This window comes from Chenopodium album, chromosome 6 (genome assembly GCF_948465745.1).
Source record: "Chenopodium album chromosome 6, dcCheAlbu1.1, whole genome shotgun sequence".
Taxonomy (NCBI): domain Eukaryota; kingdom Viridiplantae; phylum Streptophyta; class Magnoliopsida; order Caryophyllales; family Amaranthaceae; genus Chenopodium; species Chenopodium album.
Genome location: NC_137839.1, coordinates 12,323,515 through 12,346,601, shown reverse-complemented (window position 1 = coordinate 12,346,601; position 23,087 = coordinate 12,323,515). Strand labels below are relative to the sequence as shown.

Genomic DNA, 23,087 nt, shown 5'->3' with positions numbered 1-23,087 from the left:
TAATTTTTTTAATGAAATATTTTATATAATGGTCAATATGAAAAATAAAGATCTCTATGTTAAAATTAGGGTCATAACGTCGTATTCAAGTTTACAATAATATTAAATGTTATACAAGTTTTAATAAAGGTTATTATGTTAAAAATAAGGATCACTATATTTATCATAATGCCAGTTACATGTATATAAATCTCGGGTCCATAATAATATAATTGTGGACCAGGTCCATGCAAGTCATTTTGTTTTAATTCATGGAGCCTTAATTTATTTGATGTAATCGTAACCACAATTCCACGGGAGAGTCTATAGTACATGACAAATACCGCTATGTACTCTAAACGTTATGTACTGCTATGCATTGCTAAATTATATATATAGGTAAATTATAATTAAAAAAACACTTAAATCTGATTATTTTATTTTCACGTTTTTCAATTTTTTTCTCCTTTGCTTATTTTCATTCATCACAATTAAAGCTTGAAGTAAATTGTAATTTGGGGACAACTTTATTCCACATCTATAATTTAAAGATTCAATTGATGTAATTTATTAGTTTTTTTCAATATCAATCAGTCTTTTTATTAACCTGAAATGTAACCCTTATTTTAGTTTTAAAAAGAAAAACGTAACCTTCATCTCGAATTCTCGATCAACACGCATTTGTTAGGTTATCTTCTTCTTCTCCCTCGTGATTCTCCTCTTTTTTTTTTTTTCTTTTTTTTTTTTTATATTGTTAATGTTAATTCAATTTCTGCAAATCCTGATTTAATTAATTATAGTAGTGTATATAATTAATGGTGAAGGAGATGATGTTAAAAACACAACTGCCACTTTATTATACCTAGCATCTTATATTTTGTGTAGCAAGAGGTAGAAATCTTGCTAAATGATTGACTACATTTTGCACAGTACATCGTATTTTTTTTTTATTAATTTTAGTTTATGATGATTGACCTGACATCAAAGTTAATAATTTTATGTTTTAGTGTTTATTTCTAGTTCTATGATAAACTGATAATTATAATGAAATTTGAGATAGATTTATATAATTTGAAAACAAAGATTCTTCGTATTATTTATGTTTCGAAATCAGTTTATTTGTCAAGAAATTGCTACTGTCTTCGTAGAATAGCCTAACTTCTAGTGCTGTCCATAAACATCTTATTTGTATCTACCTCGGTTTGTTTTGTAGAATTAATATATGAAGTAATTAAGATAATCGTGCATGGCACGGGATCTAATCTAGTAGAATTAATAAAATTAAGTTTACAACAACGAGTAATTATAACTTTGGTGGATTTAATAAATTGATAAAGATTCAAAATTGATAAGTATTTTTGTATATAAAGTAGTTCTACAAATAATCTAAATAGAGTGTATGATGTCAAATAAATCAAACAAGTATTTGATATTTCTTTTTGAATGTAGTCTAGAGGGAAAAAAAATAGAACTAATAAATTGAGAAGGATCCAAAATTGATAAGTGTTTTTTATATATAAAGTAGTTGATCACAAAGATTTGATCCTTGAATTGCTAATCAAAGTGATAATGCAATTCATCACCATCTTAGCTAAAGTCAACTTGTGTTTAAAAAATGCAAAAAATAAATAATATATTTTATTAAATTTATTAGTGGTACATGGCGGTACGTAGCTTTAGTAGTACATAGGGTACTCGTCATTTACTGTAGAATTTTCGTCCCAACCCCAAATTGGCAAATTCCAAACATTCCCTGCCATGGACAATCTCCCTCCACGACTAATCCTCGAAATCTTTCGCACAACCCAACATTCCCCGCCATGGACAATCTCCCTCCACAACTAATCCTCGAAATCTTTCACAAACTCCTCAACTCATCCGATCTAATTCGTTGCAGACTCACCTGCAAAACCCTCAATTTTCTCTCCTACGATGTCACCTCCATCAACCTCCTCTGTTCTGACACCCACTACACTCAATCACGATCTCAAGCTTCTACTCTTCAATTCAAATCCAACTTCACTCGTTTCATCCTTGGACTCTCACATTTCATCCTTGGACTCTCACATCTGAATTCAATTACCATTGGAGTCGATGAATCGCTCCAGAGTTTATCTTACGTTGACTTGGAGGATGATGGTGATGATCTTTATTTGACTGATGCTGAGTTTGTTTCGGTTTGGTTGGGTGAAATTGGTGATCGCTTGAAAACGCTGTCGTTTTTGGATTTCTGGGTTCAGTCTTGTTGGAGGCGGTCATTTGTTCTTCCTTTGATTTCTCGCCATTGTGAGTTAATTTGGTTTTTGTTTTTTAGTTTAATTGAATTGGGGTTGTTTTTAATTGGATTTTTATGCTGATTATTGTTGCTAATTGTTGATCAATTGGAAATATATTTTACAAAATTCTTACTTTGTTGGAATTTGATTGCTTTATTTTGGTATATTTAGATATATTAGCTCATATTCTTGTTTAGTTAGTTGTTTTTTGACATATTGATTATATGCAGTTTTGGGGAAAATAAAACCTAGATGTTAAGGGTTTATGATTTTAAATGTAGTTGATATATGCTTTAATGCTTTATCGCTTCAAATGGATAGGGTGAAATACAAGTTCAGAGAGAAACTATGCTAACTAAAAGTCTAAAACCTTCATTTCAATTCAATTATCTGTGTTGGATTCTCGACACTTTCACTTGGGTATAGTCGTAAGGTAACAAATTTACTCATGAGATAGCCAGGTGTGACACTTGAAAACTTACCACTGCTCAACATGAGAATGTGAATACGAATGTGACTATCATAGGACATATGTACTCATGGGTGCAATGTAATGCAATAAAGATGCCTAGTCACTTTACCTCATGACGTTGGTTTGAACCTAAATAGTTGATGCGATGTAGTGACACCCTTAATTTTTCACGGCTACAAAAAGGGGTGATAGTGAAATTCGAGTAGGAAATACTCCGTTTGTACTTTTATCTCATATGCCATCTAGAATCTAGATGCATATATTAGCCGTTTCTTGCCCAGAAACATTTTTAGGCTAGGACAAATATACAGGATTAGAGGGTGAACTAGGTTGAGGGGTTTGCGGGAACTTGGCAGAGAGATGAGTGTTGGCAATACTCCATGGTAGGATAGGTTAGAAATTTTCTATTCTATAACTATAAGCCAACTCTTGTAAATTTGGTGTCCACCTAAGATACTTGTAATGCCCTTTATCTTTTTTTGTACTTTTTTAAAGTGGTAATTATAGGTGTTTTTGAAATTTGAAGCATGTATCACATGAATTTAAATCTGGTAGAAATTAAATAAGCTATATTGAGTTGGAGGAAGGTGGGATGTTAAGTTTTAGAGGTTGCATAAGCAGTCCTAAGCTATTGTTATAAGCTCTCTTCAATTATACTCATTGGTAAGGTGCATGACCAACCAAATACAGTTGATGCTGATTATGAAATTTGAAACTCTCTGTAATTTATACGCCTGGTTAATGTTTAGCATACAAGTTATAAGTGAATTCGAAAGTTGAAACTGGTGGTTTATCTTTGGTGTGTCAATATTACCTGTGTGAATTTGGTAAATGCTGTCTGGAAATTATATGAGCTGTAATTAGATAAGAAGATGACAGAGCTAATATAGGATGTCACAACAAGAGTCCACTCACCATTTGCCATAGGGTTATGCTTTTTTTAACATGAGTAGTGACACAAAGTTTATTGTTTTAAGTATCTTAGTTTTTACTTGGTTTAACTTATTATCCGGACATCCCTACTTCAATCAACATGTAAAACTCTTTCAGTGTTTGAAACAATTTAAATGTCAAGTAGAATTTGCAGGCATAAATACAATTATACAACATAGCTTCCTGAATTCCCTAAGCTGTATATACATTTATACTAGGCTCTTTTAAAAAAATCAGTACATGAACCGTTTTCTGTTCATGGATTTCAAGACGCATTGTCGATTTGTTTCTGTCACAAATTCGTGTTCCTTCCAACTACGTTTTTCTACTAACTGGATTCTGAAGCCCCTGCACGCATTTCCTTGAGAACTAACGGGTTGTTAACTTTACTGATGTGCAGGTCATAGGCTAAATGAACTTACAATTAAGAACACTTGGTTATCTGTTGATGGGCTGAATGCAATGACTTCTCTTACAAGTCTAACACTTGAAACTGTACGACTTGATGATGAAAACCTGTCAAAGGTAAATGAATGTTTCCCTTGTTTGCAGATTCTGAATTTGTTAGGTGTTGGAGGACTCAAAGAGCCTAAAATTTGCCTCCATGTCCTTAAGACCTGTCAGTGGACCGTGTCAAATGTTCCTCTTTCTCTGACTATAATTGCACCCAAGATGGTGAAGCTGAAGCTTAAATGTGTTAGGCCGAAAGCACTTGTCCTGAAAACTCCACTGTTGTCGGACCTCGATCTTACTTTTGAAAAATCTGACACTTTTGAAATAGGAGAACTACCTCACTTGAAAAAATTACATCTTGAGTCAAGCAATCTCTGGAGCCTCATTGGCTCATTCTCGTGTTTTAGTGCTGTTAATGAGTTGATTCTAGAGTCAGTAAAGAGTGTTGAACAATCGGAGGCAGAATATCCAAACTTTGGTTTTTTATTTGATGTTTTCCCCAACTTAACCTCTTTGAGTCTGGGTGCTGGTGCTTATGCAAACATGGAGGCTTCTTTTGATCTCACGGATTCATATGAAAGAATGGGGATGAAGAGTCTAAAGGACTTTACAGCATATTTGGTGATCACAGACGTTGATCGTGCTATCTCTTTTGTTTCTTTCGTCATAGACAAATGCAAAAACTTGTCCGTAATGTCATTGCTCATCCATCATGAACTAGATCCTGTGATTGGCAGCAATTTCATCTCAAAATGTGTCGCATTATTTCCCAAACTTCGATGGAAATGGGGATTTTGGAAGGCAGGTAGCAAAGATACCTGGGTGTGATGGTTTCTAACATTTTCATAAAGTTGGAACTTGGAAGGTACTAGAACATCCTAGAGCTATTTTAGCACAGCTGGGTTAGGATCACAATGTAGACATGTTCAATTGTTCATGCCTAAAAGGGAAGGTGATTAATATTATAGCATGGGATCATGGGTAGACCTGGTTATTGGGACATTGGATGTGCAGGTTAGTAACTAGTCAAATTGTAAAGGGTCTTTTTTCAAAGAGTCACAAAGGGTCGGGTACTTGATAATGGATGGATCGAACAAGGGAATATGAAACAGGAGAGAGAGGATAGTCAGCATAAATGAATATGAAACTACCAAAATGTTTTGCCTAGCTCCACCGTAATTTGTATATTTCATTGGGTCTAATTTAGGGCCTGTTCTGTTCCGTTGAAATTCAATTCAGTTCAGTTCAGCTCAGCTCAGCTCAGCTCAGCTCAGCTCAGCTCAGTTCAGCTCAGCTCAGCTCAGCTCAGCTCAGTTCAGTTCAGTTCAGTTCAGCTCAGCTCAGCTCTTAATTTATGTCTAATGATATTGCTAATGATATAAAGCCAAATTTCATTCTTTTAAGATCTTATTACAACGACAACAACAACAAAAATAATAATAATAAATAGTATATAAAAATAATAATAATAATAATAATAATAATAATAATAATAATAATAATAATAATAATAATAATAATAATAATAATAATAACAATAATAATTGAAATAATAATAATAATACTAACAATAATAATCAATAAATAATAATAATCATCAATAAATAATAATAATAATAATAATAATAATAATAATAATAATAATAATAACAATAATAATAATAATAATAATATAATAATACTAATAATAATAATCAATAAATAATAATAATAATAATTATCAATAATTAATAATAATAATAATAACAATGATAATATTGATACAATTCATTGTTCAAATGGTTCTATTTTTTTGAAACATATTTCTAATGTTAATCTCATTGAGAAAATTAGAGGTTTCAAGTTTTTAATATATTTTTCATACATTTTATAATATATTTTCCATACATTTTATAATTATAATTATATAGTATATTTTTCGTAAATATTTTAATATGTACATTTGTATATACACATATGTATAGTAATAAATATCAATAAATAATCAATAAATAATCAAAGATCACTAATCCGTAGTTAAAAATCACTAATTAATAAGTTCAGTTCAGTTCAGCTCGGTTCAGTTCAGTTCAGTTCAGTTCAGTTCAGCTCGGTTCAGTTCAGTTCAGTTCAGTTCAGCTGAGTTCAGTCAATCGGAACAGGCCCTTAGACCAAAAATGTAAATTAATATGAAACTATACATGTTAAGAATACTCCATATTTTATAAGCTATCTTTACAAGTCTTGTTGGTTGCGTCAATTTTATTTTTTTTTAATCATTTTATTTGACGCCTTTCTTCTTGTTACATTTGTCAACATATAATTTTAAATACTAACATCATTAATTATATAAAAGAATTTTTTTTGTAGCATTTAATATTTGGAAAATAATTGTTGATATGAAAGCAAAAGGTAATAGAGGAAATAATACCTCTTGCTTTATAAGATTGTTCAATTAGAAATTCTCACGATCTAATAGATATGGAAAAAAAAAAAAAAAAAACCCCAAGATTATTTTATGTTCTGATATGTTTATTTCAATTCAGTTTAGCTCCCTCCTAATTTTCTTCTCTTATAAAATATTCATTTCAGGTTCAGCTCAATTCATTTCATTTCATTTCAGCTGAGTTCAGTCAATGAGAACAGGCCCTTCGTATATAGTTTCTATTATCACTTAACGGATTTCATCCAAGAATTCACTAGTGGGGTCCATTACATCAAGTGTCACTATTCACTAATCTATTTGGTTAAAAAAAAAAAAAAAAACCTTAAACACTAACCCAGCCGCCGCCACCCCCACTAGTAGCCCTACCTCCATCGACGGCACCCCCTACCCCTACCCCACATGACGCAGTCAAAAAGGTAAAAAGAAAAGCAAGCGCTAATCCTTCGCGAACAGACATATTTACAAGCGATAAATCTGTTAAAATACTCCAAAATCCACCAGAAAAGAGTATAACTCTTGAGAATATTATAAAAATGTCAAAACTGAATATTAAAGACGGCTAAAACGTTTAAGTAGTCTAAACAAAACCCTAATGCGAAAATATAATAAAAATAAAATTCGGGAAATGTTTAAACGCTATTTTCGGGCCTTAAACGAACTCGGATGGCTTAAAAAGCTTGTCAATCACAACACTATATGTTGAATTCATTGGCCCGTTTCCATTTTCGAAAACATATTTTATTAAGCAATTTGACTCCGGGAGCCCGACTAGTAGAAATCATTATCCTTAAAAAAAAATAAAATCAAGCTTTATGACGTTGCACTTCTTCGTCGAATCGGAAGCTAACCTCTCTACATCACCATACCACCCCGCTACCGAAACCATTTATCTTGATCGTTAGGCCCCAAAATGACCTCTTCCCTTCCCCCAAAACCCTGTAAACGTACTTTTAGTTCAAAACTTCAGACCAATCAGTAAAATGTCCTTAAAATATATACTTTGGCCTAGTAAGCTCGACACTATCTTATAAGTTTGGATACAAGATATAGTTAAGGTTCAATTTTGGCCTAATTTTGATCACCTCTAAAATTAGTGACCCGAGAGTAGACATAGCAATCCTGACCCGACCCGATTGTCCCGACCCGTAACCCGAAAGTTGACCCGAAAATGACCCGAACCCAATCTAACCCGATTTGACCCGAAATAGAGTTGACCCGAACATGACCCGACCCGAATGACCTGACCCGAACTTGACCCGACCCGAAACCCGAAGTGACCCGACCCGATTTTAACCCGAATCGACCCGACCCAAATTGGCCCAAATCCTTAAGTGAATAGGGTGAAATGGCGAATTACTTAGTTTAGGGCTTCTTTCTTTCCTAAGTGATAGGTACTCACGATTTTTTATATATTTTTTTAACAATTTTACTTTATTTTTCCGACTATTTTTTAAGTGAATTTATTTTGGTGACCCGACACAAACTTGACCTGAATAGAACCGACCCGAATTGACCCGAAATTGACCCAAAAATTGATCCTAAAAATTGACCTAACCCGAACAGACTCGACCCGATGTGTAGACTCGAATTTGACCCTAAACCCGAATTGGCCCGACCCGACCCGAACATTTGCTGACCCGACCTGAATTAACCGACCCGTACCTGACCCAAATGACCTGTTTGCCAGGTCTACCCGAGAGTGATAGTAATAGTTAGTTGAACCCTTGAACCGATCATTTGTGTACGTGAAACACGAGTTCATGTTTTTGTGATGGATATATGCCCCATTTCATGAATCGACAAATACCTGTTAAATGAGAAAAAAGGCCCAATACAATTCAAATTACTGAGATGTGTATACTGTATGTAATTAACTGGTGAATTGGCGATGATCGATGCCTTTTCGTTTTCGTTTGTTTTTTCAATTAAAGAGATAGGACAAATTAATTATGCACCATAATGACACTTTGAACATAAAAGTCCTGGTAAAGTGGTAAGGATGCTTTTTCCTAGTGTGTAACGTTTTAGAATTACCAAAATTAATTTTTAATCTCGCCACTAATACATTGCACATATGTTGTCTTGGTCCATGTAACTATAAAAGAAGAAACTCATTTGATTGTATCTACCCTGTGGTCCTCTCTAATACAAACCATAATCTCCAAATAAAAAAAGTCATACGAAACATTAGTGATAGAATAAGCTAAGCCAGATGGAGTGGATGAAGACGACAAAGAAGAATGTTAGTCTAGTACTATTGCTCTTTTTTTTTTTTTTTTTTTTTTTTGGTGGTTTCATCAACTAAACCTCAAATGACCTCGGCTGTTCGGCCACTTGGTTACTGTAGACATCTAAAAATGTCTCCCCTAAACCAAGCCCGATGATAAATAACCTTTCACCGCCGCTATTGGTCGGGTTTAGTATTTAATCCCGAGATTGCTTAAAAAATCGTATTTTATTAAATTCATATTTTTGAAAGGTCCATGGATCAGTCTTGGTGTTTGGTAAAAGCATAGTTTTAATTTTAGCCCAAACTTGTTAATTAATTTTAAGCCCAAACCTTTTTATTTTATTATTTTATTATTATTTTTGGCCCAAATATTTTATTTATTTTTATTTTTTTTAGCCCGAATAATAAAAGTCAGAAAAAACCCGAAATTATCAATTGGCACTTAAAAAGCCGAAAGAAATTAGGGTTAAAAATGAATTTAGACGGAAAAGTGGACTGGAACTGACCGTGTCACGGGAACTCTTCCCGTCTGACGGTGGGACTTCCCGTGACACGGGAGGTCTGCCGTGACACGGAGAGTTCCGTGTCCTTTCCGCGTAAACCCTTAACGCGTTTTCCGTTCCGTTTTCTGAAAATTTCCCGCGTCACTCCAAAACTAACCGTGTCACGGGAACTTGTACCGTCTGACGGTACAGTCTAACCGTGTCACGGTACAATTTGACCGTGTCACGGGATACTTTTTTAGGGTTTTTATCATTTTAGGGTTGCGTGTGCTCCCTCAGCACATTTCCCTATAAATACCCCCTCATTTCTGATGTACGGGACAACGAGAATTCGATTATTCTTATTTCTTTTCTCTTCTATGTTCTTAACCTAAACACTAGTCTACCCTTTTCACTTCAAAATTCCTTCTTCAAGCACTCAAAGGAGTCCATATTTTACTCGAGGTTCTGTCCTTAAACCAAGGCGTGAAAGGTAGAATCGTTTGAGGGTTTGGCCCCAAAATTAACCTTGATTTTATTTAATTTAATTTAGTTATTGTTTTATTATTTCCTTGAAGTTACTAACTCGTTTATTATTTTGTAGTCGCAAACAAACAGATTCAAAGTAAGGATCATGCTCTTTTTATTATTGTTATTTTTCTAACGATTTTTATGTTGTTAGAATTATGATTAAATTGGTTTTTATATTTATATTGATTCTATTATTATTTTGATCACCATATTGCATGTTAAAGGGAATATGTAATTGAAAATCACGCCTAATAAGATAATTTGGACAACCGGTTTAGGTTCCTTTTTAATCTTGTTGTTTAATCAAGTGATCACCAAATTTTTAGAATTATGTGTGCATTAATTTTGAACCAATTTAGTTAAATAATAGTTTGGAGCGAATTGAATTATTGTTTGTATGCCTTTGAGATCACAGGAATGTTTTTCACTATAAGAATCGAGTAGAGGCCAATACGGGCGAATGTGACTCCATGACTCACTTCGTACCATCATCCCCGATCCTCCTTTCGTGGTTCCGAACCATATGGAGTTAATAATCTCATGGATTATGAATGGGGTGTAACCTTCACGGGTCAATCGTTGCCTTCGTTGTCCCTTTATCGTGGTTGCCTTTTTTATGATCCGTGAACGGTTTACAAGTTCCACAAAAACTTGTTGGCGGCTCCCTACTTTCCTTGTCCCTAATCGTATTATGTCAATTCCCACTTCCTATGAGTGCCAAGCATATTCACAACATGCTTTTTAACGTAGGCGCACTTCGAACGACGCCTACAATTTGGCGACTCCACTAGGGAGGATTCTTAATTATTTATCGATTTGAGTGATCGGTATTTAATTAAGATGAGTGGATGAGACTTGAAAGATTCTTGAAAAAATATCCCTGTGATTAATTTGGCATTTTTGCATCTGCATAGACGTTTTAACGTCGCATTCAGGTCTGTCCCATAGGAAAAATTGGATAACTTGATTGCGCGCAAAAGCAAACAGGGCACCAGTCAGATTTTCTGTCTGCCGTGTCACGGCAGTCCTAAAATCCGTCTGGTGGCTTATTTTCTTTTCTCACAGTCAACTTCCTTGGATTTTTCTGAAAAAACGTATGTGTTCTACATGCGTCTTAGCCCCGGGGGATTTAAGCTCTATCAACCCAAAAACGCTCATGGCAATAAGGGTTCATCCGAGTTATTAAATCCACCCAAACCATGGAGTCGAGTTCGATTTCATCACGAACTCGCGGAGCCGCCCGTTGGCATACACCCTCAAGGGAGGCTGCCTTGCTAACGCGTCCAAACTCTTAACCATGGTACCCTTTTGACACCCAAAGCTTGACCAATAGTTGAACAAAGACCTTGACTTTAGGTTGCGAACTTTTTTACATCATCGTGCCTAAATGCTATGTGTTTGTTCGGTGCTAACCCTAATGTGTTTGATTTTTTGTTTGACCCATGACCGAGGGTTTTTATTCTCACATAGTAATTAGTACAGACTTAAAATCGATTAAAATCTGAAAAAAATTACAAAACTGACCTGGAACTGCGCACCGTGTCACGACATTTTCTGCCGTGTCACGGTGAACAGTGCCGTGACACGGTAAAGACTACCGTCTGACGGTAGGCTTAACCGTGTCACGCCAGTCTGCACCGTGACACGGTGCCCAGGAAAGTGTCCCGTCAGTCTTTTTTCTCGATTTTTGTGTCCAGTATTGAGTCGTGTCTAGTTATACGGTCAAAACACGCGTCTATAACCTCACCTAATCACTTACATGTTATGTCCACACACTTTCCTTTTTTTAGTCGTGCACCACTTTTGACCGTATTTTAAGGAAGTCTCGTTTTTGTGTCTTTTTTTTTTCGGAGTAAGTCGGATGGTATCCTCCCATGTTTTTCTTTTTTAATAAAAAAAAAATAAAAAAATAAGTAGAACTTCAAAATTTTTTTTTCTTTTTCTTTTTTTAATCCGGATAGGTTAAGGTTAAGTGTGGTCATTAAAGGTGTATTTGTTTCGGTGTCACAGCGCTTGGGCAAGAAGCAAGGGTAGATTGTTACGGTTCGAGTCCATACCTCAACAACATCTCGTACCAAAGAGGCGTACAAGGAAACCACCTCAGTCATCTCCACAAGATCCGTCTCCAGTCTACTTTCAACCGATGGCCACTAAGGAAGACATCGAGAACCTCAACAGGACAATCGAAAGGTTGTCTAACATGATGCAGACACTCACTACTAGAGTCAGCACTGTAGAACAAGACAAGCAAAACAGTGTTACTGCTGCTGCAATGGACAAGATCAAGGAACAGATGAGTAAGATTTCAGAAGAGTTCACTTATGTGGAACAGCATGTCACTTCCTCGTCCATAAGAGAGAAACTCCCTGAAAAGTTTTCCACTGTTGATATTCCCAAGTTCAAGCCTACTGATAACCCGCTGTTCCATTTGAAGGCTTTTTCTGCAACTATGGCTCTTAAGGGAGTAGATGTGACACTCTTCCCTACAGTGTTTCCTCTTTCCTTAGAGCATGCCTGTCAACAGTGGTTCTATTCTCTAGAATCCAAGCATGTCGCGACCTGGGAAGATGTTGCTGAAAGCTTTATGAACCGATACAAGTGCAACATTCAGGCCAAGACTTCTGAACGTGAACTCTCCATTCTCAAACAGAAAGAGAATGAAGGCTTCACTACTTACCTAAGCAGGTGGAGAGAAACAGCTGCGCTCTTGGTAGACCCTCCCAAGGAGAAGGAAATGGTTTGCTTGTTCATTGCCAATCTGACGCATAAATACAAGCAACACTTGAAGTTTCTGCCTTTAAGTACCTTTGAAGCTGTATACGATATTGGAATCAATATCGAAGATGAACTGATGAAGTCTGTTGGTAGCAACAATAACAACAGCACTTGGAAAAACAAGAAGAACGACACTCCTTCTTCTTCGTCTTCTAAGCCCAATAATGCTACTAACAATATCAACATTAATGATGTGCTGGCCCTTAATGCTCCTACTCAGAGATTCCAAAGGCAAAGGAGGATTTATACGCCTTTGGGAATGACTTATGATGCTGCTTATGACCGTCTTCATGGTAAGGGACTGATTATGCCAATTGGACCATTCCCAGAACCTCGACCTGAGAATAGGACCGCTAACTATGACCCCAATGCTTATTGCAAGTATCATCAAGGCAAGGGTCATAACACTGAGAAGTGTTGGAGGCTGAAAGACGCAATCCAAGACCTGATAGATGCTAACCAACTTCCTGTCCCTCTAGGGGGCAAGAAGCCTAACATTCAAACAAGTCCTCTTTCTGATGCTTTGGCTATCATGGGAGATGAAGTCTCCTTTGATCCGTCAATACTCATTCAACCTGTCAATGAACCTCTGCCAGAAGTTGTATTTATCTCAAGCACTGAAGAAGTGAATGGGATTTGGGATAGTGATGATGAAGATATCTATCTCAAAGATATAGCCTGTTCATCTCTCGGCACCAGTGAAGATGTTTGGGGGGACCTTGAGGTCAAGGTTCTCACTAGAAGTGGACAGTTGCAACAACCTAACCCACCTCCACCTCCACCACAATCAAATCCGATAGTTGATCCCATCGACCCTGTGAATAGCGATGTGGTCAAACAACTACAAAAGACCAAGGTGGAGATGAATGTATGGAAGCTTTTGGCCACTTCCCACGAGCATCGAAAGGCTGTAATGAATGCTCTGGTGAAGAAAGGAGTCGATGACGACATGACTCCCCAAGGACTGGTCAACTTCCTCACTACTGAGCTGCCGAGTACCAGCAATCTGATTTCCTTTTCTGATAAGGATCTACCCCCGGAAGGGGACCAACATAATAAGGCCTTACACCTCACTATGGTGTGTAGGCAGATGAATGTTCCTTTGAGCCTGGTTGATAATGGCTCTGCAATCAATGTGTGCCCACTCCGTACTGCAAAGAAGTTGGGTATAAAGAATGAAGAGTTGACTCCCTCCACCCAGGGGATTTGAGCTTACGATAATACTCGCCGTCAAGCCATGAGTACTATCATACTGAATATAACCACTAGGGCCGTTGAGCGTCGCACCAAATTTCAGGTGGTGGACATTAAGGCCTCTTTCAATCTGCTGTTAGGACGCCCTTGGCTTCATGAGCTAAAGGCGATTCCATCGTCGCTTCATCAGAAAATGAAAGCTATAGTTGGAGGGGTTCCGATTACCATCGATGCTTCTCCTATGCGCATTCAAGTTATTGATACTCCCATCGTCCATGTTGAACACGACGAGGAAGATGAAGATCTTTGGGGGTTTTCATTAGATGATGTTCTTGAGATCGAAGAAGAGGAAAAGTGCAATCTCGACTTCGATCCTTATTCAAACACCCGTATCAACGCCATTCTGAAGAAGTAAGGTCACTTTCCTGGAATGACCCTTGGACTTAAGAAGGAAATGGCTAAATCTTGGGGCCATCCTGGTGCAATCAAGAAGGACACTTTCGGCTTAGGATTCGAGCCGACAAAGGAAGATCTGAAACAGGCTGCGTTGAAAATGAAAGCTCGCAACAATGCTCGAATCACAAAGACAGAAATGGCCATGGATCCATATCCGTTGACTCTCAACGGCCAGTATATCAAAGAAGGGGAAGACTTCCCATGCTATGAATTCCCCGAACCATTTGTCCATGATGGGATCCGTGAACTAGGATTCGAGGTATTTCTCGATTGTGACTTCATCGATGAAGAACTCTCCACAGTCGAGAAGTCAGCCAGCCTAAACTCCGATGATCTGGGAATTAACCTCCTTTTTGGAATGGAAAAAAATGAATCCAAGCCGGTCTGCAATGATAACTCTGAGCTCATTCAAGCGGTCATAGCAAACAAGGAGTTTGATCCCTCCGAGTTAATCGTCCAAGCTGACAACATTTCAAGGGGATGGCGCAAGACATTGAGGATCACTACGCCAAATGGAGAGAAGTTGGAAATAACCGCTGGCGAGGGTCCTATGTTTGATGAGCCTGAATCGTCTAGGTCCGAGTCCGAGTCTGAGTCTAAGTCTGTAGAAGAGTCCTTAGAGTCTGAGGCTGACCCTCTTTCTGCTATAGAGTTCAACCCTAAGTCTCTTGTTGAGCCTTATCCTTCTAGTCCTAATAATTCTGGTGAGGTCGCAGCTGACCTTGCCTCTCTTGATGTATTAGCCAGTGACTTCAATAAGATGAGTACCTTTGCTTACGATGTGTGCCATTCCCCTAGCCCTGATCAATATTGCTTTGCTAATGATAAAAATGACAAAGAAATAATAAAAGCAATGGAAGAACATGAAAATAAAACAGCAGTTATTGAAAATACAGAAACAGTTAACATTTCCAATGATACGACTGATAAAGAAGTAAAAATTGGATTAACACTAAGTCAAGATGAACGCAAAGAGCTAATTAACTTGCTTAGTGAATTTGTTGATGTATTTGCTTGGTCATACCAAGATATGCCAGGAATTGACAGGGATATAGCTCAGCATACGATACCACTCATTCCAGGTATGAAGCCTGTCAAACAAAAGCTGCGCCGAATGAAACCAAATGTGGCTCTCAAAATCAAAGAAGAAATCAGGAAGCAATTGGCCGCAGGTTTCATAAGAGTATCCAAGTATCCGGAATGGATAACAAATGTGGTCCCAGTTCCAAAGAAGGACGGAAGAGTCAGAATGTGTGTTGATTACAGGGATCTCAATAAAGCAAGCCCAAAAGATAGGTTCCTTCTACCTCATATTGACATTCTGGTCGATAATACAGCAAATCATGCACTCCTGTCATTCATGGACGGTTACGCCGGATATAATCAGGTATTGATGGCCGAAGAAGACATGGAGAAAACCACATTCATCACACAGTGGGGTACATATTGCTATACGGTAATGCCATTCGGGTTGAAAAACGCGGGTGCCACCTACCAAAGAGCAGCTACAACACTCTTACATGACATGATGCATAAAGAGGTGGAGGTTTATGTCGATGATATGATTGTCAAGTCTAAAGATCGCCCAGGCCATATTGTCGCACTTCGCAAGTTTTTTGAAAGACTCCGTAAGTACAACATGAGATTAAATCCAGCAAAATGTGCATTCGGAGTCACGTCCGACAAATTACTTTGATATGTGATCAGTTCTCGAGGGATTGAAATAGATCCTTCAAAAGTAAAAGCGATCATGGCCATGCCACCACCCAAAAATGAGAAGGAGATTCGAGGCTTCATTGGGAGGTTGTAGTACATAAGTAGGTTCATATCAAAGCTCACAGCGATATGTGAACCTATATTCAAGAAGCTTAAGAAGAATGTCCCAGTTACATGGGATAATGACTGCCAAAAGGCTTTCGACAAAATCAAAGAGTATTTGGCAAACCCACCTGTGCTAGCGCCGGCAATACCTGACTTTCCTCTTCGACTCTACCTTATGGTCACAAGAGAAACGATGGGGCAATGCTAGCACAAGAGATCGAAAGCAAGGAGAATGCAATCTATTACCTGAGCAAGAAACTCCAAGGATATGAGACGCGATATACGCCACTCGAGAAATTGTGTCTCGCACTTGTATGGGCCGCGCAGAAACTGAGACATTACATGCTTACTCATACAGTGCATGTTGTGTCTAAGATGGATCCTCTCAAATACCTGTTCGAGAAAGCAACACTCAACGACAGATTATCAAGGTGGATAGTCAATATAGCTCAATTTGACTTGAGATTCGTGCCACAAAAGGCCATTAAAGGTTCTGCAGTTTCTGACTTCTTAGCAGACTTTCCATTAAAAGAAGCTGAAAAAGAAGAAGATGAGTACGATTTCCCTGATGAAGATTTACTCATGACCGAAGACGATAGTTGGACGCTCTATTTCGATGGAGCTTCAAACCAAAAGGGATGTGGCGTGGGAGTCTTGCTCGTATCACCCAATGAAGAACACATCCCAATTTCCATGAAGCTCAACTTTGATGTCACCAATAATGCCGCAGAATATGAAGCATGCATTTTGGGATTAGAAACAGCTGTCGCCTTGGGAATCAAGAAACTCAGAATCTATGGTGACTCCTCACTAATCATTAACCAAATCTCTAAGAGATGGAAAGTGAGGAGTGAAAGTCTCGCTACGTATCAAGCTCATCTGGAAACTCTCACGGAGCAACTAGATGAAGTGGAATATACGTATTTGCCAAGAGAAGAAAACCAGTTCACCGACGCACTAGCTAAGTTAGCATCAATGGTGCGAATTCCAGCTGACACGATCAGAATGCCACTGACCATAGAGAGAAGATATGAACCAGCTTATGTTCATGCACTTGACGATGAAAAAGAAGAAGATGAAGAACCATGGTATACAGACATCCTTAATTATGTGACAAGAGCAGAGTATCCTCCTAATACTGATAAAAGGGCACGCCGTGCTTTGAGGCTCCTGGCCTCACAGTATGTGCTCATCAGGGGAGAACTCCACAAGAGAACCGCAACAGGAAGGAATCTCTTATGTGTAGCTAAAAAAGAAGCACATAAAACCATGGAAAACCTTCATGCCGGTATATGTGGAACTCACATGAATGCAAAGATGTTAGTCCAAAAGATTCAACGACAAGGTTACTATTGGACTACTATGGAGCGAGATTGTCACGAGTATGTCAAGAAATGTATGAAGTGCCAAATCTATGCAAATTTACAACATGTTCCACTTTCACTTCTCTACACGTATACTTCTCCATGGCCTTTCTCCACTTGGGGCATCGACATCATTGGAAAAATCACGCCACCAGGACAAGGGGGGCATGAATTCATTCTCGTAGCAATCGATTACTTCACCAAATGGGTTGAGGCAGCCTCCTATGCCAAGCTGACGGCAAAACATGTAGCTCAATTCATTGAGAAAAATATTATATGCCGCTATGGGGTACCACATGAGATGATCAGTGACAATGGAACACATTTCCAAGCCGAATGCGCGGAATTGTTGCAGAAATATCACATCAAACATCATCGATCATCACCTTACAGACCACAAACGAACGGAGCAGTCGAATCGGCCAACAAAAACGTGAAGACCATCATCGAAAAGATGACAGAAAATTATAAAGATTGGCCAAGTAAGCTACATTTCGCCCTTTGGGGTTATCGAACCTCTGTCCGTACATCAACAGGGGCTACCCCCTTCTCCTTGGTCTATGGCGTCGAAGCTGTACAACCAATCGAGCTCGAGATACCTTCTCTCCGAATCGCATTGGAAAGCCAACTAGATGAAGTCGACTGGATTAGAGCAAGATACGACGAACTGGTCTTGCTTGATGAAAAACGCTTGGCAGCTTTGCATCATGTCCAAACCTACCAACAGCGTATGGCACTACATTTTAATAAAAAAGTCAAGACCAGGAACATCAAAGAGGGTAACCTAGTGCTTAAGGCCCTCCGCAAAAATGTGTTAGATCCAAGAGGAAAATTCAGACCGAACTGGTCAGGCCCGTACATTGTTAAAGCCATCCTGTCTGGCGGAGCGGCACAATTGGTAGACATGGACGGTAACGGCTTCCATAATTTAACCAACTTGGATCAACTCAAAAAATTCTACGCCTAGTCGCATGGGTTCATGACCCAATAGAGCTACGTCTGGCCTGATTCCTTTTTAGGATACGTAGGCAACCCCTCAAGGGGGCCCGACCACTTTAAAATAAAAAAATGCTCCCTCTATTGATTTAATATGTGCCCGGTTCAACATTGCGTCACGGCAAAAAAAAAAAAAAAAAAAAAAAAAGAGTAAATATGCCGCGACACGGGAGATATTCCCGCCTGACGGGAGGAAATCCCGTGTCACGGAAAACTCTGAACGGCAATTTTAACCGTTCCATGCCACGTCACCTTGTCTGTCGAAAAAAAAAAAAATGCCTTGACGCGGGAATTTTAACCGTGTCACGGGAACCTCTGACCGTGACACGGCAGATTTTTAGTTTCCCGTTTTATTTATTGGCGCATTCGTTGCGAATTTCCTGTTCGAGTTTCTGTTTTCGTTCTTCCATTGCGTCCGACTCCTTGACTCGGGTAATATATAAAAGTCATTGTAATTTTTATTTTAAGAAATAAATGCGCTATTATGCGACTACAATATTGGCATCATATGCCTTATTTTAAATAAAAATTATAAATAATAAAATGCAAAGCACTATTGATCTAATCTCTCTTCTCTTTAGGAACATCCTTGTCTTGTTCAATTAGGTCGGCCTTCACCATTAGTGTGTCTTTTGTAGCCCGAACCGTTACACCCCTAGTCGAACTTTCGCCCCTTTCACCTTTCTTGAACTTTTTCGGTTGTTTCTCCCTATACACCATCTTTTCTTTACCCTTTCCTTTCACATTGGTCTTCTTTCTTGGCATCTTAGGAGTCTTAAACTCAATTCCTTGTGTTCTCGGACCTAGGCGATCTTTAAGAGGAGTTTTCTTCTCTCCAAGACGACTCTTTACATCAGACTTGCGCGATCCGAACCGTTCCCTCCTACTTCTAGGATTCAACCACGCCTTGTATGCACTAGATATTGGAGGAGGAGCTTGGTCCCTTGCAGAAACGGTCCACAAAGGTCTTCCAATCCAATAAGCCTCGTACTTGTGAACGTTACTTTCATGCAACGATACTTCACAAGGACTATCGTTATAGCGTGGAATTACTTGTTCAAGTCCATACTGTCGCATTAGTCGAGAGGGGCAGTAAAAAGTCAGTTTGGAGATACTAGGAACACGACAATATGGAGTTTCATTCGTGCCAACCATCCTAGTAAGCCTCCACCAAGGCACCACCCAACGAATGGAAAATTCTCTCTTTGCAAAGAAATTTTTCCAATCGTCATACGACATGTTCGCAGAATAATTCTTCTTCCTACGGACTAAGTCGTTAGGGCCATATTTTTCAATATCGTCGGGGGCTTCAAATAATTCCAAACGCTCCATCAACCAAATCTGCAAAAAAAAAAAAAGAAAAAAAAATATATTAATCGTTACAAAAAAAAAAAAAAAAAAAAAAAAAAAAAAAAAAAAAAAAAAAACTGTAGAGTCCCGTGACACGGTAGTTTTGACCGTGTCACGGCAGCCTTTAACCGTGACACGGTGACTATTTTGTGTCACGGGGGCTATTTTGAGCGTATTTTTACCTGTAATAGTACCAGAGAGCCCTTCCTGATGGCTTTCCGGTCAGATTTTGCCTCGTCAAGGCCACGAAATGTTTCTCCAAGGCACGTTGGCATAGGAGATCTTCCAGATTCTACATGCTCTAGCACAGACGCTAGACAAGCATGTGCTACCCTATCGTTTGCAAATAGTAGCTTGCTAAACATGCAAAAAATATATGCCCTTCTACGATACACATGATAAGACTCAGAGATAGGGCGATTAAAATATAAGTTAGCAAGTTTTTCTAAGTCTACTTCATTACCACAAACAATCCTATTTAAATCTGGATCTGTTAGATTCAGATGGCGTTCAAAGTCTTGGTAATAATATTCACGTAAGGTAGGCATGACTATAAGATTCCTAGCGGGAAATCCAAATATCGCACCAAATTCCTCCGGCAGAGGACAAATTTCATCATAATCAAATTTGAAACGGTGCGTTTCTGGACTCCAATAATCTAATGCTGCCCTAAGAAAATCATGTTCAATAGCTACATGTCACAGGGCTAGCAAACCCCTGACGTGAAATAATTCTAACTCTCTTTTTAAAGCATTGGTCAAAGAATAAGACCAGTCGCGCAATGTATTATCAAAATTCTAAGACATGATTATTGAAATATGAAATTCTAAATTATTTTGTGTTTCGTAATTATGCATATCATGAATAATCTGGTCTTATTTTATAGCTAAAGCGCTCGGAACTGCCCAGAATTTATCTTTTCGCACGCGTGAAACAAACCGCTGAATAATAAGCTTCCCGTGACACGGGAAATTCCACCGTGTCACGGGAACCTTTGCCGTGACACGGCAGGTTTTGCCGTGACACGGTGAACAGTGCCGTGTCACGACACTTTACGCGCCTGCTTTTTTTTCATTTTTTCCGTATCTATCCGGATTTTTTATATTTTCTTATCTTTAACGTTTATTTTCTTTTGTCTTTTCTGAGAGTTTTATTTCTAATAAAATTCTCACCTTTTTTTTTATCTTTATTTTAAAATTTTATTTCCGAGAGTTTTATTTCTAATAAAATTCTCACCTTTTTATTTTTATATTTGTTTTGTTTTGTTTTGTTTTTTTTTTTTTTTTTTTTTTTTTTTTTTTTTTTAACGAAGATTTTTTTTATCATTTTATTACTTTTCTTTTGGGGAAATTTTATTTTAAGTATTTTTTTATTTCTTTTCTTTTGGGGAAGGTCGGTACCCTCCATTACTCCACTTATATTCTTCGTCGCGTCATCACACACAAAGGGTCTCAAACACACACTAACACACGTAATAATAGATGTATAAACTATAAATAATGTACTAGGAGTCGTAATACATAAATATGTCAAGTATGTACGAAGAGTCATAATACAAAACCCTCGGTCAGAAATCTCTAGAATCAGAATCAGTCGCGTCTCCACCCTGTGCATGTGGTTCGCCCTGGGTATATGGGAACGACGAACCAAAGAGTCCCTGGACCATCCGAGTACGGGGAGTAGCGTCCCTACTAGTCCCCGTAGGCCCATTAGTAGCCAAGCTCAAAGCAGGACCCGTCCAGCCAGAGAATGGAGTAGACTGGCCCAAAGATACCGGAATCGTCGGCGAAGGCATCGTCCCATACAACGGAACCGAGAACAAACCCGACAGTGGTGGAGGAAGCCCGGATAACGGGGCCGAGAAAGAACCAGGATCCAAGGGAGACCTAAACTCAGGAACTAGAGGCTGTGAAAATGACGGACGCTGAGAAGACTGACCCTGCTGCCACTGAGCCTCCTGGAACGGCTGAGTAGTCTGAGACTCTCGCTGAGAACGCCGGTGAACCTCGGGAGATCGTCTACCACGACCAAGCTCCTCCTCGTCCGAGCCTCTGGGCCTCGAGCGCGAGCGGGACCTCCGTCGCTCCTGAAAAACACAAAATCAAAAGGTGTCAAGGATGTAAGATAAAACAAATGGTAGAAAAATAATAAGTGATACCTCAAGGACGTCGCTAGAGCTCCGACAACTTGCACCACGCCGAAGCTTGATGATGTAATACTTCAGCGCGTCCACCAGCTTCATGATTCCCATCACCTCCGGGCGGTTAGGCTGAGGATAAAACAAAGAAAAATCAGTAATAAGCAGCATTAAAAGAGTGGGTAATGCGTCGAAGAAAACTCACCGGCTCAAAAACCTCGGGAACTAACTCCTGCGCCTGTCTATAACCCTCCGGCGCGTCGGCAATATGGTCCTCCGTGATACCGATCGTCCCAGGGTAGCGGACAGACTGAGGAGGAATCTGAATCCTCCCCACAGGGTGAATGGTCGTCTGAAAATATGATCAAATAATCAAGTTATTCGACTATTTAAAACAGAGACTAGCAAAGAAGATTCTCGAAAGAAATCATACCTCGGGAAGACGGGGTGGAGGAGCCAGAAAGGGAAGCAAATTCCGCGCGTAGTCGCTCTCCATATGAACGAGCTCCTGCCATGGAATAGTGTAGCGCTCTCCCCTGTTGATCAGCCCTCTGATCAAGCGGGAGTCCAGCATCGACTCTAGCGAGGAAGAAGGCACCACAAAGCGATTGCCGCTATGCTGACGGACGACTCGCTCCCCTAAATACCAGACGAAGCGCCCAGTACCAACCAAGATGGTATGGTACGCTGAAAGACGTAGGGCCTCGGGTAAGTCAGTCATCCCGGCCCAAGGACGGTACTGGACATCGATGGGGACCTGGAAAACAGAAAAAGTTAGGCGTGAACGACAGAAATAACATCAGAAGGAAAGGACATGACTAATCCTTACACCAACAGAAGAGGTGTTGCGGCGTAGTAGCCCACGAAGCGCCGGAACAGACTCCACCCGCGACTCTCCTCGGTCGCGCCAGCTGGCCCCGACAGGAAAGTCGTGGACCGCTCCCCGACGTCGGCGAGGAGCCAAGCCTGGGAAGTACTCGTAGAACCATATCTGCAATAAAGCGATACTTAGTACACGAGTCGAACAAGTCAAAACGAAACAAAAAGGGAAAAGATCATCACCTCTACGACTCTCCACAGGCCGTAAACGGTGACCGGGGACTCGTCATTCAGCTGACGACAGCCATGACGCAAGGACAGCAAAAGATCCGCGTACCCAAGACTGGCCCAGCTGTAGGACCCTATCTCAGAGATCCTGGTCAAAGACGGGAGG

The 23,087-nt window shown here is 39.0% G+C and overlaps 2 protein-coding genes across 2 annotated transcripts; one reads left to right on the top strand and one right to left on the bottom strand.

The window, feature by feature from the left end:
* The first annotated feature begins 1,685 nt into the window (after positions 1-1,685).
* On the top strand, positions 1,686-5,524 carry LOC145634613 (F-box/LRR-repeat protein At4g29420-like). The gene is made up of 2 exons (XM_081686024.1): positions 1,686-2,265; positions 4,061-5,524. Exons 1-2 carry the CDS (start codon positions 1,800-1,802, stop codon positions 4,939-4,941), a joined length of 1,347 nt encoding a protein of 448 aa, XP_081542150.1. The 5' UTR covers positions 1,686-1,799; the 3' UTR covers positions 4,942-5,524.
* A 2,747-nt stretch (positions 5,525-8,271) lies between these two features.
* Positions 8,272-22,863, bottom strand: LOC145636689 (uncharacterized). Its single transcript, XM_081688252.1, has 5 exons — positions 22,852-22,863; positions 22,080-22,226; positions 21,896-22,006; positions 21,385-21,823; positions 8,272-8,345 (listed from the first exon to the last, which is right to left on the bottom strand). The coding sequence occupies exons 1-5, from the start codon at positions 22,861-22,863 to the stop codon at positions 8,272-8,274; spliced, it is 783 nt and encodes a 260-aa protein (XP_081544378.1).
* Positions 22,864-23,087: the final 224 nt, after the last annotated feature.

Coding starts and splice junctions, on each gene's coding strand:
- LOC145634613 (XM_081686024.1), top strand. CDS start 1,800: ATGGACAATCTCCCTCCACAACTAATCCTCGAAATCTTTCACAAACTC. Junction 2,266..4,060: donor TCCTTTGATTTCTCGCCATT/GTGAGTTAATTT, acceptor ACTGATGTGCAG/GTCATAGGCTAAATGAACTT.
- LOC145636689 (XM_081688252.1), bottom strand. Junction 21,824..21,895: donor GCTCTAGCGACGTCCTTGAG/GTATCACTTATT, acceptor TGTGTTTTTCAG/GAGCGACGGAGGTCCCGCTC. Junction 8,346..21,384: donor GATGGTCCAGGGACTCTTTG/GTTCGTCGTTCC, acceptor CTCATTTAACAG/GTATTTGTCGATTCATGAAA.